This window comes from Betta splendens, chromosome 17 (assembly GCF_900634795.4).
Source record: "Betta splendens chromosome 17, fBetSpl5.4, whole genome shotgun sequence".
NCBI lineage: Eukaryota > Metazoa > Chordata > Actinopteri > Anabantiformes > Osphronemidae > Betta > Betta splendens.
The window spans coordinates 9,689,230-9,704,780 of NC_040897.2; the positions used below are offsets into that span (position 1 = coordinate 9,689,230).

General features: G+C 44.2%; 2 protein-coding genes across 6 annotated transcripts in view; both read left to right on the forward strand.

Annotated features, from left to right (window-relative positions):
• Positions 1 to 6,672, forward strand: part of pbx1a (pre-B-cell leukemia homeobox 1a) — a 55,605-nt gene extending 48,933 nt beyond the window's left edge. For 2 of the 5 annotated variants that reach the window (XM_041068056.2, XM_055503897.1), the window contains 5 exons: positions 65 to 200; positions 306 to 465; positions 1,230 to 1,342; positions 2,508 to 2,597; positions 4,800 to 6,672. In XM_041068056.2, the coding sequence (XP_040923990.1) occupies positions 65 to 200; positions 306 to 465; positions 1,230 to 1,342; positions 2,508 to 2,597; positions 4,800 to 4,892 (592 nt within the window). In that variant the 3' untranslated portion in view covers positions 4,893 to 6,672. Of the gene's footprint in view, positions 1 to 64; positions 466 to 1,229; positions 1,343 to 2,507; positions 2,598 to 4,799 lie in introns of all 5 variants that reach the window. The other 3 variants (XM_055503896.1, XM_055503895.1, XM_029132315.3) reach the window with 2 other exon arrangements.
• Positions 6,673 to 8,756: 2,084 nt separating this feature from the next.
• prtfdc1b (phosphoribosyl transferase domain containing 1b) lies at positions 8,757 to 14,411 on the forward strand. Its single transcript, XM_029132603.3, has 9 exons — positions 8,757 to 8,938; positions 9,188 to 9,294; positions 9,842 to 10,025; positions 10,338 to 10,403; positions 11,923 to 11,940; positions 13,258 to 13,340; positions 13,500 to 13,546; positions 13,693 to 13,769; positions 13,878 to 14,411. The coding sequence occupies exons 1-9, from the start codon at positions 8,891 to 8,893 to the stop codon at positions 13,923 to 13,925; spliced, it is 678 nt and encodes a 225-aa protein (XP_028988436.1). The 5' UTR covers positions 8,757 to 8,890; the 3' UTR covers positions 13,926 to 14,411.
• The last annotated feature ends 1,140 nt before the right edge of the window (positions 14,412 to 15,551 follow it).

Consider the following 15,551-nt stretch of genomic DNA (forward strand, 5'->3'; position numbering starts at 1 on the left):
TTCAATAAAGTTTTTTTTTTTTTTTTTTTTTGCGACTAATTTCGTGTCGCGTGTTTGTGTCCAGGCGAAAGAGGAGGAACTTCAACAAGCAGGCGACAGAGATCCTCAACGAGTATTTCTACTCCCATCTCAGTAACCCGTATCCCAGCGAAGAGGCCAAAGAGGAACTGGCCAAGAAATGTGGCATCACGGTTTCACAGGTAACCAGAATCAGACGGATCAGCCCCGAAACCCCCCCCCCCCCCCCCCCACACACACACACACTGAAACAACCTGTCCGCGTCCTGTTGCTGGTGTCTTGGCAGGTATCGAACTGGTTCGGGAACAAGCGAATCCGATACAAGAAAAACATAGGCAAGTTCCAGGAAGAGGCCAACATGTACGCGGCGAGGACCGCCGTCAATGCGACCAGTGTTTCGGCTCACGGCAGCCAGGCCAACTCCCCGTCCACCCCCAACTCAGCAGGTGAGCCCCGGGGCGCCGCCGCGAGAAGAATGGCTTGTGTTGTGCTACCTGAGTCTCTCTAACAGATGGCCCTCGGCCTCCTTAACTAACCCAGTAATGGTTTTCTCGCTCTTAATGTTTCATGTTTTTCTCCCTGTCCGCTGCCTTTCGCTCATTGGCTTTCTCCCTCGGTCTGTTATTGACCTCTCGGTCCTGCGGACGCTAATTTGTCCTGCCTCTTGTCCGGTTGACCTCGTGCATGCCATTAAGCTGCTCCGAGGGCAAGCGGAGTCTTTTGTCATATAGAGACTTTGCAACTGTATTGGATTAGGACCGGGTGTTGAAATCAAGTTACGCGACGGCCTCTTTACATCTGGGGAGCTGGGGTCCATTAAGGCGATTCTTTGGGTCCTTCCTGCAGATCGGTTATTACTTCCTTAATGAAACAGTAGCAGCAAGGACACTTAACAACAGCGTAATCCATACGGCTTGTTTTAGCCGGACTTTAAAGCGTTTTATGATGATTTTCTGTCTCGTTGTTTTGCCGGTTTACTTTGCTCCTGTAATTAATGGTCGGGTTGCTCTTCAGCATGTGCCCATTTAAAGATGCTTGCCATCCTCCCAAACTATCCCGCCTAATGCACTTTAGCTCATGCATGATCCTTTTAACTCCTTTTTCTGTCCCTCTCTTCCTCCTTTTTCGTGCTCTCTCTCTCTCTCTCTCTCTCTCTCTCTCTCCTCTCGTCTCGCTCTCTTCCTCCCGCTCTGCCTCTGTGTATTCTCAGGTTCCGCCGGCTCTTTTAACATGTCAAACTCCGGAGACTTGTTCATGAGTGTGCAGTCCCTCAATGGGGACTCGTACCAAGGGGGGCAGGTGGGGGCCAACATACAATCCCAGGTAGGCGCTCCAAGTTCAGCGTGTGCAATAACCAAAAGCTCTGCAGCACTGACTGTGACGCGCGATTCCGTTCGCGGCCTTGAAGTGCGGACGCACGCGGTGACTTGACCTACGCTCGGGAGCGGAGGTCAACCTCGGCCCGGAGCGTGCGTTAATGTAGACGCCGTTGTCAACTCGTGGCTGAGCAGACGACTGCAGACAGGTTTGGAAAGGGTGCAACACTCGTCAGCGCTTGTGACAAGACTTCACATAGCCACTGGTGCCCTGTCGCTGCCTGACCTTGCCCCAGTGGACTAGTGACGGCCAACACAGCGTTCTAGGTGCCACGTCTCTCACCACAGATTAATGAAACACCATCCTACTGTAGGTGATGTTTCCTCATCGTTCCTTTATTCATCCACTCTGCTTCCTCTGTTCAGTGGAGCTCTCCAGATGCTTTAGGTCATGCGTGAATATGCAAAGGAACAGCCCTTAAAGTCTTCGGGGCTGTCCTTTAATTACTGAAGTGATGTTGTTTTTTGATTCTTCCTGCTCACGTTCTTCTCCTAAGGATGTACAATTTTTTAAAAAGGCGGCAATGGGAAAATAGAAAGTACAACTTAGGCTAAACTGGCCTCCTGAGCGGACTAGTCAGATTTATTGTGAACTCCATATGGCAGGTGTGTTTTCATGCATAACCTGGTCGGCTGCCAAAAGCTACAGAGCAGCTTCCAGTGGATCCACCAAAAAGATGGAAAAACTGCATTGCAATAAAACACTTTTATTCCCGAACAGTTTAAGATTTGACTTCACATAAAGCATATTTTTTTACTGTGGCCACGTCGGGTAAATGTATTTCAGTATAAAGCTTCTTACTGTAAACGATATTTCAGGAGTGTGTAGCTACATGTATTGGTTCCTTTTTTCCAATAGATTCTTTTGCTGCAGCTCCATATACATTGATAATTACTAACCTCATGCTGTTTCCTTGTACTTTTGTCCTTTTCCAACATCTGTTATCAACCTTGTAATAGCAGCCGCATCATTATGATTCACTGTTTGCAACCTTTTCCTGTTTATGGTACCCTTTTACTATCAGACTGACCTTTCCTTGTGCATGGCTGTCTTTGTTATCCGGCGCTTTTGTCTGACCGGGCCTTTTGTCTGTGTGTCCCCGTGGTTCCAGGTGGATACCCTTCGCCATGTTATCAGCCAGACCGGAGGATACAGTGACAGCCTCGCAGCCAGCCAGATGTACAGTCCACAGGGCATCAACGTAAGACCTGTAAACAACCTCCTCCTGTGCTCCTCGCTGTCGTGCCTTTCGCACGTCCCCCCGGTCGCGGGGTGTGTGTAACGTTGTGTAATTTCTTGTGCATACCGAGGTGCCACTTAGCAGAGTTGGCCAAGGTTGGGCTGTTGTCCAGCCAGTTGCCCCCCTCCCCTCCCCCGCTCCACTCATGCCCTACGTGGCAGGCAATGAGGCAGCTACCGGGCTGAGGATCTGGACACGCTCCTAGTCTGTCGGAGGACATTAGTGTTAGCGAGACACCTGCAGTCGACAGGAACAAGGACACGGGTGTCATCCTGCCTCCCAGTGCTGCTTTCACTGTAGGACAATTCATACCTCCCATTCCCTCTGAGGCTGACTTCATGAAAAAAAAAAAAAAAAAAAGTTCCCACTTGCTAATTCTTAAAATAACTCTTTAACTAGCCTGTCAGAAGCCGGGCTAGATTTCTAGGTCTCCTCGCCGGGCCGGACGGAGCCGAGCGGAGCCGGCGACACCGGAGGCAGTGTGTTAACATGTAGATCCATGGCGACAGGCTGCGTGGGGCTGAACAGAGTCAATACGACAGTCACAGGGACGGAGAGAGCGGGGCTCTGGGCTAGCAGTCCAAGCACATTGGTCAGATCATTCATCCACAGGAACAGCGGCACTGACAGCCAAGCCTGTAACACCCCCCCCCCCCCCCCCCCCCCGCGCGCTAAAATAAGAACCCGGGTGCATCAGGCCAGTTACGATATGCAACAGGCGCCGGTGGAAAGAGGCGCTCGATACGCGGCGGTGGTGTTTCAGTCAGTGGGACTAATGACGGCGCACGCACACACGCCCAGTCCTTTCCCTGCCTTCATTCACCAAATGAGCTGCCTGGATAAAAAAGTTCTGGATTTGTTGCGCAAAAATCAGTCCAAAAGTCCTTTTTTTTCCCACGGATGCCACATTCGCTGCTGTTTTTGGGGAAAACAGAAACGAATTTGAGGAGTCAACTTCTTGGACGCTTGCAGAGGATAAAGATGGAGCTTTTAAATATGTCGCCATCGATTTGGATTTGCATAAAACTATATGTAGCTTAGTATCGCGTTCGTTGTCAGGAATAGAGTGAGCTCTAATTGATATTGGTGGCAATGATATTAGCTTCTTATAGTGCTTTTAAAAAATGGCCCTTTCAGTAGGTGTGAATGAAGCGCTTGTGTTTATTTAACCCAGATGATATATTTTCCTTTCTAAGAGCTACTGACTGAACTCTTATGGTTCGCTTCTCCTTCTTTATCCTTGAACAGCAATTACACCCCTCAAATTGCTTGTGGGTGTTGCCTCTCTCAGAGACTGAAAATGTTTTTTTTTTTTTAATCATTCTTCCCTTTTTCCCCCTTTTTGCTTCTGAATACGATGACAGACAGTCTTTACGCAAAATAACAGGGTTTGGAAATAAGAGGCTGCCAAAGCACATTTCCAGCTCTCAGTAGTGTGGAGATTGCAATTAATGGTCTTTAGTCAACCTTTTATCATGATTTGAGAAGGCCTCGATTTTAAAGGGCTTTTATTTATCGTGATAATGTATTCTTTTATCAACCATCTCAGGGGTATACGCTGAGATATTCTGTGTGAAAGGTCTGCATATTCCTGTTTTATCTCTTCTGTTTATCTCACCTCATGTCAGCTATTCGGAGGCAAAAGGAGGGAATATTTTCTAATGAACATCTTTCAAAACTGCGTTTGTCAGTTTTTATTGTTGACTGTTAGAATAGCTGAAGGACGAACAACGTTGCTGCTGAAGGGGAAGCTTTCACGTTTTCCTTCTAGACTCACGTGTCTCATAATAAACTCCACTGTATCTGGATTTAAACTTCCTATTTGTCTCAGTTCTGGATTGTTGAAGTCCTGTGAAGGCAGCACAGCTTGCAGCAGTGTGTCTACTGTACTGTGCTAGTTCATCTTTAGGTGGGTTGACATTTTGGGAAATGCGCTTAATCTCTTTCTTGAGAGTTATATGACAAGATCGATGCCGCTCGTGCTGCTGTCTGGTGGATGCGACGCTGAGGTTTACCTGTTATCTACAGAATGCTGATGTCAGGATTTATTAACTAAACACAGCATTTGTGTTGTACGAGTTTTTCCTGACTTTTATAATTTTCCAACATGAGGCGGAACCCTGTGCTACTGCCCCTATTAATGTTCCTCTCTGGTCTCCACAGACAAATGGTGGCTGGCAAGATGCTCCGACTCCTTCGTCAGTGACATCGCCCACAGAAGGACCCGGGAGCGTTCACTCGGATACTTCCAATTGAATACGTCCATCTCCACATCCTCATCCACAACGAAACATGGACTGACCTTGATATTCACAGTATTAAACAAAGGAATTCACCGTCCCACACTTTGGAGAGTTACTGTGAAATCCCAAGCGAGAAAAAAAAATAAATGATAACAATTCCTCTGCTAATACTATTGGACATTTGAGATACAAACAAAAGGTTTCGCAAATAATGATACAGCAATTAACTGAGACGTTTGTACAGATTTCACATTATATTCAGAGGGCTGGGGTTACTTATTCACTCGTAATGTTTTCACTCTGTAAGATGAGATAAAATATGATAAGGTACATAAATCAAATCATTGCTTTTAACTGAAAATACTCCATTCTACCTCTCAGCCACAAAAAAATTAGAAAAATGTCAGTGACCATTATTTGTTTTGTAAAAATGAAACTTTTCGTCTTCGCGAGCAAGAGGCACATCTTCTTACTTACATTTCGTTGTCTCACCTACTCTATGGTACGCCATTTAGACCTAAATATTGCTCAGTTGTTTACAATGTGTGCTTGATAAAAAGAAAGCTATGTCCATCCTCCCGTCCGTCTCAAACCAGTCGACACAGAGTTCTGCCAGGAGGCCGTACCTCCGAGTTAACCCTGTTCGGTGCGTTATCTGTAGAACAATCAAATAAATCCTTGTCATCGACTCAGACAAGCTTGACATCATTCATCAAGGCACAAAACACAACTTAACTAATTGTTTTACACCCTGTTGATTTTGGGTTTTGCAGCAAATTGCTAGAGTGACAATGACAGAATTACATGAATCAGTGAGATTTGTTGCAATTTGTTCTTTTTTTTATCTGGAGAAAACATATCTGAATCCATCCTGATATTTCAATAGATTTTTCAGCAGAAGAAACTTTTTCTTAATTATGCCAAAATGCTGACGTAACCAAAACAACACTGGCAAAATTAAAGTCCGTTTCAATTCTTTTTACATAAACATTGCTTTCCAACCGTCGTCTGTCATTTAGCTCTGGTGCTACGGTCGCGTTAAAGGAAATCCAAGGAGAAAAATCACGTTCGACTCAAGACAAAGTTCGTCAAAGACGTCTGTAACCGAGTTTGTTTTTCAATACATGAACCACAATCCACTTAAACAGGGAAGTCATTATGTTAATAGAGTTTTACGTGCGTACACAGTGGCTCCTCGTTGCTGAATATATAGCCCAGGGATGCTCGTGGAATGGGGCCACTTGTCTTCACCCTGACGGAAGCATCTGGGAGCACCTGACGCGCTGCTCAGCCGAGGACACGCTGGCGTGAAGGCGACGTTCGGTTTCCCCCGGTTTCGTTGACCCGTGTCCTCTTCTCGGCGTTTCCTCACATATACGACATATTATTACGCTGGTACTGCTTGAGTAACCCTATTGACACCAAAACAAATGTAGACATCGGAGGTCATGCTTGTCTCACTACTATCAGACTGATTTCTTTCAGTATCAGACATTTATGAAGATTGTAAATGTTAAACATTAAGCACTAAAGAAGGGACATGTCATTATGTCAAATAATGTGTATTCTGAGCAGTCTAACCTTGTTTATAGACACTTTATGTTGTGTGGCCTATTTGGTTTTTGTATTTTCTTGTTTTTTTTATTGTTATGCTTAATGTAGCTTATTACTTTTTGCTTTACTACTCTCGTGAATTAGCTCATGAACTTTCAACATGTGTTTATGTGCACCATCGTGCTTGACTTGCTTTGTTGGAAAGGGTTTTCAACACATTAAAAATGATATGTAATACAGCAAGACTGCACACCGGCATGTTTTATTGTGGACTTTACGAGAGAGCAAAGAGGCATCATTCTGCTCAGCATCGCATGAAGGCATCGGTGGCACGATGCTAATCACGGACACTGTTGTGATAGCTGAAAGTCGACCAAGGTTAGCGCCAGCAGACATCCCCCCTTTATGAGTGTAAGAGTGCCTGGTTTCCGTAATGGCTCCCGTCCAACATATTAGCGCACGCGCCTTCAGACAAACACACACACTGCACAATATGTTCGCTCGTACAGCACATTTAACATCAGTATCGCTTAAGAAAGGCCACGTAGAAACACTGATCACTTAGAAAAAGGCTTTTTTTCATAGCTGCAATTCAACATTGGGATTCGTGACGACCACATACACCTACTTAGACCTGAGAACACAGCCATGGTCCTATCGTGTGTCTAGTCTGGGAATTTTTCAAGAACAAGTCGTCCCTTGACAGCAAATCGCATGAAACGACCAAGATCAAGATTAAGAAGTGTAAGACTCAGCCTCGAGTCTTTTTATTGTTCCTAAAGAATCAAATGTTTAAAAAAAACATCACAAAGAAAGAAAGAAAGAAGCAGATCATACTGTGTGTTGTCACTATCTACATCTGTTAAAGAGAAAAATGCTCATGTCCTTGTGAAAACCTCTCCTGCACCACAAACAACACCCCTGACATTATCTGGCTGGACAGTTGCGTGTCTGACAGAATTACTCTCATACCAACTGAATATTCATAATTGGCCAAACAACAGGGGCGAGGGGATAAGGGAGCAGTTGGCGGTAAAGTCTGCAGACGGTCACAGGCCTTGACTGCTGAGTGTGAAATGCCAAAGCCGGGCTGCTCCCCTGCACCCCGGGGGCAGACGAGGCGCCGCCTGCTCTCACCAACGCCGCGGCAGCGGAGGCAATCTGACAAGTCCCCATCCAGGAGCGTCTCCTGGCACGCGCCCTCCCCTCTCATTTGCAACAAAGACATAAGTTGTGACATAAGTTGCGGAGGGGGCGATAACTGTTTTCAGTCATTTCTGAGGGATTTTGTCGCGCGGCGCCGTTTTAACACCTCCCCATTCTTCCGAGGTGCTGGCGCTGTGCAGGCTGATTGAAATCTAATGTTGCTGTTGACATCTGCCTCCCCAGCTGTCACTGTACCACTGTTTATAATTACAGCGGCTGTGGAAGAGCATGGGTGGGTGGCCCAGACACCTTGTCTTCCCCTCTCAACAGATCCCAGCAGACTGCTCTAATGTGCAGCGACACAACAGGCCAGACCCTCCTCCTCCTCTTCCTCCTCCTCCTCTTCCTCCTGCTGCTGCTGCTGCTGCTGGACAAGCACAGATGATCCTGGGTGGTGCGTCCAAAACTCACCCGTTCGCATTATTAAGTGAATAAGTCACTGGGTGTGGGGGCGTCGGGATCTCTTAAATTAAATCCTTGCATCTTTTCCGCCTCTCGTTTTGGAGGAAATGATGCAGGCGCCTTTCAAAAAGAGGGAGAGGAGCTTAAAATATGGCTCTGCTTAGTTAGATCATACATTTTTTGATCATGAGAAAAGCCACGAAGTGTCTGTTTCTCCCCACAAGGTGGCAACGCCAGCACATCTGGAAAGCCTTTCACAACATTCACATGGCACACTCAACTATGCTTTGTTATGAGGCAGAATTGTCATTTCTACCCCTTTTATCTGGTACGACAGCAGCCAGTGTAATAGAATATGGTTTTTGCTTGTGTAAAACCATTGGTTATCTCCCCCAGGCGACGAGACTCTGCTGATCTTGTTCTCTCACATCGTGCTGTGTTGTTTCAACAAATCAATCAATCATCTTAAATTAGCTCCACTGCTGCTATGTTACTAGTTATAGATATTGCGTTAATAATACTACAATCATAGGTAATAACCATTTTTACTTTTAGTACTTCTTTCAAATGTTCTTATAAATACTCGACTTTCCCCTGGATATTGCCCTATTGTTCCCTCTGGCCTCCACAACAGCCCGTTGAACCGCAGTGGGTTCACCAGCAGCTGTCTAAGCAGCATTAAGTGTGGTGCTACAGCGCCCCTAGTGGCCGCAGGGGCGCAGTACAAGTACGAGTGGCGTCAGGGAAGTCGCTTCAGGCCGGCGCTCCTCCTCTGCCTCCACGCGGTGCCACATCCTTCAAAGAGCTCCCACTGTCGCAGGATCCCGTTCGGTGTTGGCGGCAAACAACATGGCAGACGCTTCCGTCCAGCCTAGAAGAAGAAGCGGTGGGATCGTGGTAATGAACTGAGGAAGCGGGGTAGCGGGCGAACGAGCGACGCGTTGTTTTCACCAGCGCAGGAAAAACAAGTTTACTCACTGAGGCGCAAACGAGCAACTTGGCGCACCTCGTAGATCACCTAGCGCTGCGTGTGTCCGATCTGGTGCAAAAAAAAGTAGCTTTAAACTTCGCAAATGTCCGTCTCGTGCGTTCTACGCTCACATTTTAAAGTGCAGCCGGATGCTGACGTTTGTGTTTCTCCTCCAGATTAACGATGACTGGCCGGGTTATAGTTTGGACCTGTTCAACTATCCAGCTCACTACTCCGGAGATTTAGAGTGTGTCATCGTGCCACATGGCGTCATTATGGACAGGTACAACTCAAATCCACAGTGCAAAAGAGTCTGTATTGGTATTTAGAGGACGAGTAGTTTGGAAACATGAAAAATAACAAAGCTAATACACTAAAATAGTTTAACTGCGTAAGTTTTCATTTTAGAAATATCCCCAAGTGATAGATGTTTTGATCTCAGAATTCAAAAGTATCCTGTACAATATCATAAATGTCAAGAGGCTGTATATATTTCTCATAAATCATAAATTCATATTTTATTCATAGTAGAACACAGAAAACGTATCAATTGGTGATCTTTAAGATAAAAATTATTAAGAGCAGCTTTTAAATTGACTAAAAAGGTCTGTAATTTTCAGTTGCGTAATTATCAGTGTTTTTGAGATTTTGACAAGCAACTAGGAAACAAACCAGTCAAAACATGGTTGATGTAACATCAGTCATTATCTTGATCTGCCTGTCACGGCAGGTACATTAACCTAAAAGCTGAATCGTCCACACCCGGCCCGAAGACAAGAACTCAGCCCGTCTGACAACACAGGAACGCTGACTTGTCAAGTTGTTTACAGGACCGAACGCCTCGCGCGAAACATCATGGACGACTTGGGCGACCATGACATCGTGGTGCTGTGCGTGCTGAAGGGAGGCTACCAGTTCTGTGCCGACCTGGTCGACAGGATCAAGGCCCTCAGCCACAACTCCAGCCGCTCGCTGCCCATGAGGGTCCACTTCATCCGCCTCAAGAGCTACCGGGTGAGCCTAGGCATCCCGCTGCCTCAGCCCGCTGAGGTGGAGCTCAGACAGAGACCTTGGTTTGATGGACGTGAGGAAAAAACAAATTCACAATGAGTTAAAATTATGAGGAGGCATCACATAGAATCTGACAGTACATCATAACCACAGCAAAGCTTACAGTGCTTTTCTATGGACACATTGAGGCTTTTACCTAATTTCCCTAAGACAGCTAATTGTTTAATCTTTATTCATATAGTTATTTCATATGGTCTATTCCATTGTCTTAAATTCTTTATTATGGAAAATTTTAAACCATATTTATTTTGACAGAACGACCAGTCAACAGAGGATCTTCACATACTCGGAGCTGAAGATTTGTCTTTTTTAGCTGACAAGGTAACATTTCTCTTATTTATTACAAAGCAACATACAGTAGCGATCGCTGACCGAGGTCCGCCCCTAGGGGGCGTCCTTGCCTCTGGTTCAGCTTTCTCTCCATTTGGAGGCGAGAGTTTCTGCACTTCTGTAAGAGTTTAAACACGGCACGTTCTGAAAAAGAACTGCTTCGATCAGATACAAACTGGTCTAAAATTTTAAATCGTTTTAAATGGAAGAATGTGCAGGATGGATATCACAGGAGTTTAGAAGGGTGTTGGTGATGGGGTTAAACCATGTGCCGGCTTGTGGAGGGCCCTCACCACCTGGAGGAAGACGTGTCAAATAAATAATCCTGCATCCAGTATTGCATTTCACAGCAAACAAAGTGACTGGGATTTTTAGCCTTTAATCATTCATAACAACATCAGGTCATGTCTCTTATTTCCGAGTGAAATAGGCGACATTTACAGTAAAACAGCAGCTCTGGCCTGACTCATCAACTGTCTCATTAGGTTGGGCTGTTACTGCACTAAACAGTGTGCAGGCCCATTGGCATCTGTGCAGACTGTTCATCACACATTTTCGAATATCTTGATGTGCTGGGTGGAGTTTGTGTGTGCAGGGATGAATCACCTGGCCGCTACTAGGAAGGTCAAAGGTCACGGGAGTATTTCCACATATTACAAACCATCTGACCTGAACTCTCACAGTAATACGCCCTGGGGCCTGGCATGGACGGACACAAGCTCCTATAGTCGCAGCCGCTCGCTCTCAGTATTCTAAGCGTGCTTGCGAAATCCCTGAGCTACTTGTGATGTCCCGGACTAAATTTAGTCGACCTGTTTGCTGCAATGTTTTGCTGGAAGAAGTGAAATCATTTCGTCGAGGAACATATGACACGTTGCGCCTACACCCACCAACAGCACAGTCAACAGAGAGTAGCTTCCCCTTTTTTGCTCAGACTTTAATATAAAGATATTCCTGTCTATTCTCACCCGGTTCACTCCACTCTTAATAACCGCGTCTGGATATCGAGGCCAAACAAAAGCAAAACAACACGCATTAATGAACGCTTTGTGCAAAAAGTTAAGTGAAGTGCATCCGATTACGCGGCCGTTCCACTTCTTGTTTGTGTTTTTTTTTTTTATCTTGCCCCAGCCACGCTGGAGTGAGACAGAAGAGCGCGTCTCCTAATATAAACAGGGCCCAGTTGTCTCCAGTCGATTAGACAAACATTTGCAGAATTTCAGCTATTTCAGTGTGACTTTCAAAGACTGTAGGAACACAGATTTCCAGTGGGTAAGGGGGCGACATGTTTCAGCCGCAGTTATCATATCGTGAGATCGAAACACGACCTACTGATACTTAACGCTTTTGCTTTAATCAATCTAATGAACTATGTTTCAGTATATAAAAATTAAGAAAATCAGATTTTTAGAACATAACATTTGTGAAAAGTCTTTTTATCAGAATATATCACCGTTTTGTTAATAACCAAGGATGTTTCTTTCTTTCCCTCCCCACACGCTGCTGTAAGAACGTTCTGATTGTGGAGGTGAGTGAGCCGTGTTCTTGGTCCTCTGTTTTTCCACTTCAATAAATGGGCCCATTGTACTTCTTGCTGTGGTTGGCTTTCCAGGTCAGGAGGAGCCATGTAAAGTATTTTAATTCCTTCTACTGGACCTGAGTTCAAGTTGAGGAAACTTTTTAATTGGTTGACCTATATTTGCAAAATAGGAGTTGTGTTTTTTTCCCCCAAGATGATCCTAAATTTCCTTGAAGGCACAGTATTAATCTGAACTATGAAGAGTGAATGCAGCCAATGGGGAAGGGCCATTCACACAAGAGGAATGGGTTCACGGAGGAACAATTCTTTCTGTGTGGCATTTCCAACTTCAGATTGGTCCATGTAACCTTAAGCACTGAACCTATACTAATAAGGTTTTGTTAATATTTTCCTGTTAATTCTACCTAAGAATATAATGTATTCCACTGATTGTATTTCACCTTTACCCTAACCATAATGTGATGAACCCGTAGAAACCTTGACTGCATGGATCCTTGTTCTGCTATGGAGCTTTTTCTATCGATCGTCCTTCTGACTTTTGTTTTGAATGCCGATTTCGTCAGCTTCACTGTTTTGGTTCCCTCTCGCAGCGATGTTTTTGGCCGTAGCAGGCAGTTGTTAGAGTCTCTGGGAAACCCACAGCACTCATCCTTTCAGCAGACACGCAGCAAAGATAGCAATTAGCTGGTTGTGGCATTTAGTAGAGAGACGGATGTTGCTGGAAATGCCCAAGTGACAAAAGGCAAATTAAATTTGTTTTACGTACTTGAGAACTGCTTGAGTATATTTTTATCTCTGTTGACAACTTCAAACGTAAAAAAAGCCACTAAATATAAATATAAGTTGTGGGAATGCACATTGTGTAATACAAGCTGTAATTTAAAGTGATTTACAGCGAAGCGCATTTAAAAATGAAATGACAATAAAAAGCTAAAACCTACAGTTTTATCTTCACTTTTGGATTCATTCTCAGATTTTTTTTTAATTGCTAAAATGAGGAAGTAATGTTTTCACGTCACTTACAAGACACATCAGTGTTATTTCTCGCGGCATTTCTCAGCTGAAACCAGTAAAGTAAAGACGAACCCTTTACATTTAGGGCATGTTGAGCGCTACATTAACATGATAAAGCTCATTGGCTGCTTCCAACCACTGCGTTCCTCCTACTGTAGGAGCTGAGGGGACATATTAGTTTTAAATTCCTCTTCAGTAAACATCAAGTGTTTCATAGAAAATCCTAATTATGCAATACATGTACAGTGTAACCAACTTTTTCATTTTCACTTCTGTCTTTTCCCATTACAGGCCATTGTGGGCACCGGGAAGACTATGAAAACACTCCTGAAGCATGTGGAAGCCTTCAGGCCCAAAATGATCAAAGTCGCTGGGTAAGTTATGGCCGCGAAGGCCTCTGAAGGAAAACCAGACCAGTTGTCCCTCTGTCTAGACAAACAGGGAAGAGACGGGCAGTTTCAAAATGAATACTACCCTTTGACACCCTACTCAACTAGTAGGAATGGATAATAACTGCTTTTTACTCCCCCCAGACTGTTGGTGAAGAGAGTGGCACAGAACTCTGCGTGTCTCCCTGACTGTACGTACTTACTAACCCTTTCATGTCTTCGTGACTCAGTGTTTCTATTCACATTTGTTTCATTTAAAACAATTGATGCAGCCAGTCAATGAGTCAGTGGACTGTGGAAAAATGCAGTTAATGTTCTGCTCTGTCTTTTACTTCAGACGTTGGCTTTGAGATACCCAACCATTTTGTGGTTGGATATGCCTTAGATTACAACGAGTATTTCAGAGACCTCAACGTAAGTCAGCACCTTCTAATTTCTATCAAATACTGTATCAGATACTGTAATGTAGTGTATGACGTTGCTCGTTTTGGCCAATTTGACTGTCGTTTTCCCTTTTGGTAGCATATCTGTGTGATCAGCGAAAGTGGGAAGATGAAATACAAGGTTTAAAACAATCTGCAGAGAATTTCGACCCTTGTCCTGGAGATGGTATTCAGATGCAGCTGCTATTGTGACAATGTTGTGTCATAACATTCCTACTATGAAGTGTTTATATACTTTTTACAATAGAAACTGAAATTGAACTGATTTTAAAGTGGAAACTTGATGTTTACAAAGCTCATTTCCAGAGAAAATGTTTATTGCTGGTGAACTGCTACTGTACCACCACACCTCTTTCCTTGTATGCAGTGGGAATACCTTGATAGTCATGATCCTTCTTAATATGTTTTAATTTTGTTTAGTTACATGGTTAATTTAGAAATTAACGCCACTCAGTTACATTTCTTTTCCAACATTTTACTCAAATGACACCCTCATCTGTTGTTCTTAATGCTCAACTGTAAGAAAAGTTGTTTTGTGTAGACTCAATGTATTTTCTAATGCAGTACTGTAGTTTTTATTTAAGGTACAGTAAAATATTTTAACATTTCTTTATTCCTAAAGACTTGAGGCTTTTTTTAAACTAATTTATGATTGAAGCTCTTTGAAGGGCAAAACCACATCCTAAAACCGCAGGTTACAATTGTTTGGTTATAAATTGTAAATGAATTAGAGAAGGGAACAAAACGGGCTTTTGTCTGTCGTACGTCCTTATACACATGACATACGACTCCCGGTCTTTAAGCAGGGAACATGAAGTGCTGTAAAAACAACCCTGTTCTCCTGACTCCAAGGCCTGCTGGGGATTACTGTGATTTAACTGACCTTTTACTAGGGTGTAGGTAGATACGGGGCCTTATACATACTCATTGCACCATGTGTTTGTGTTAATACTTTCTTCAGCAGTTAAAGTATTCAGGTGTTTCACTGGAGTAGCAGTCCCACAATGCAGAAAAGGCTCAGTACCAAGAATTATTATCCTATACAAACCATGAATTATATAATTGCTGATTATAACTATTATGGATTTGAACTATAACATTTTGAACTATAACAAAGTTAGTTAAATGCAAAGTAGCATGACCTGAAATAGTCAAGGGAGGAAACTAGGTTGCATGCACCAGCAGTGGTTAAATTCACTTCATTTCTGACATATTCCAGGAAATTCAGTTCAGGCTGAAATCCGTTTAAAATAGCACAACTAGGCGGACAGGACAGCTTTGTGAAAGTCTCCTCCCTACACTGACCTCTGCAACAAAAGCTACCCCATGCCAACAACAGGTGGCCCCTTATGTTGGAGAATAAAGGGGACGTTTGTCAGCGGTACGAGGATCTGAGCGCTGGCTTCACGTCCGCAGCAGTATTTCGTCGTAGATTTTTACTAGTCCCCAATTTTAGCCATTTAACGCAATCTATTTGCTTTGGGGATGTTTCCAGTGAGCGTGCACCCCGTTTGGTACGTGTGAACTCACATTCCACATGCCAGCCGCGCTCGACCTCATTTTGAACCAGGACATGTGACTCCGTGCTCAGCCTTGTTGTGTGTAAAACGAAAGGGAGTGTGGAAACCACAGGCGATCAGAGGACTTAAAGCACTCTGTCTGCGGCACTTCGTTCAAAGTTCGTTGCCGTCGACTCCCTAAAGCCCGCTGGTGGAAAAAAAAAAGAAAAACTCCTCAAACAGCGCAGCCTGGG

What these genes read in the sequence shown, in the direction of transcription:
- prtfdc1b (XM_029132603.3), top strand. Translation starts at nt 8,891, where the DNA reads ATGGCAGACGCTTCCGTCCAGCCTAGAAGAAGAAGCGGTGGGATCGTG. An exon ending in GAAGAAGCGGTGGGATCGTG is followed by an intron (nt 8,939 to 9,187) that starts GTAATGAACTGA and finishes TTTCTCCTCCAG; the next exon opens with ATTAACGATGACTGGCCGGG. An exon ending in CTCTGCGTGTCTCCCTGACT is followed by an intron (nt 13,547 to 13,692) that starts GTACGTACTTAC and finishes CTTTTACTTCAG; the next exon opens with ACGTTGGCTTTGAGATACCC.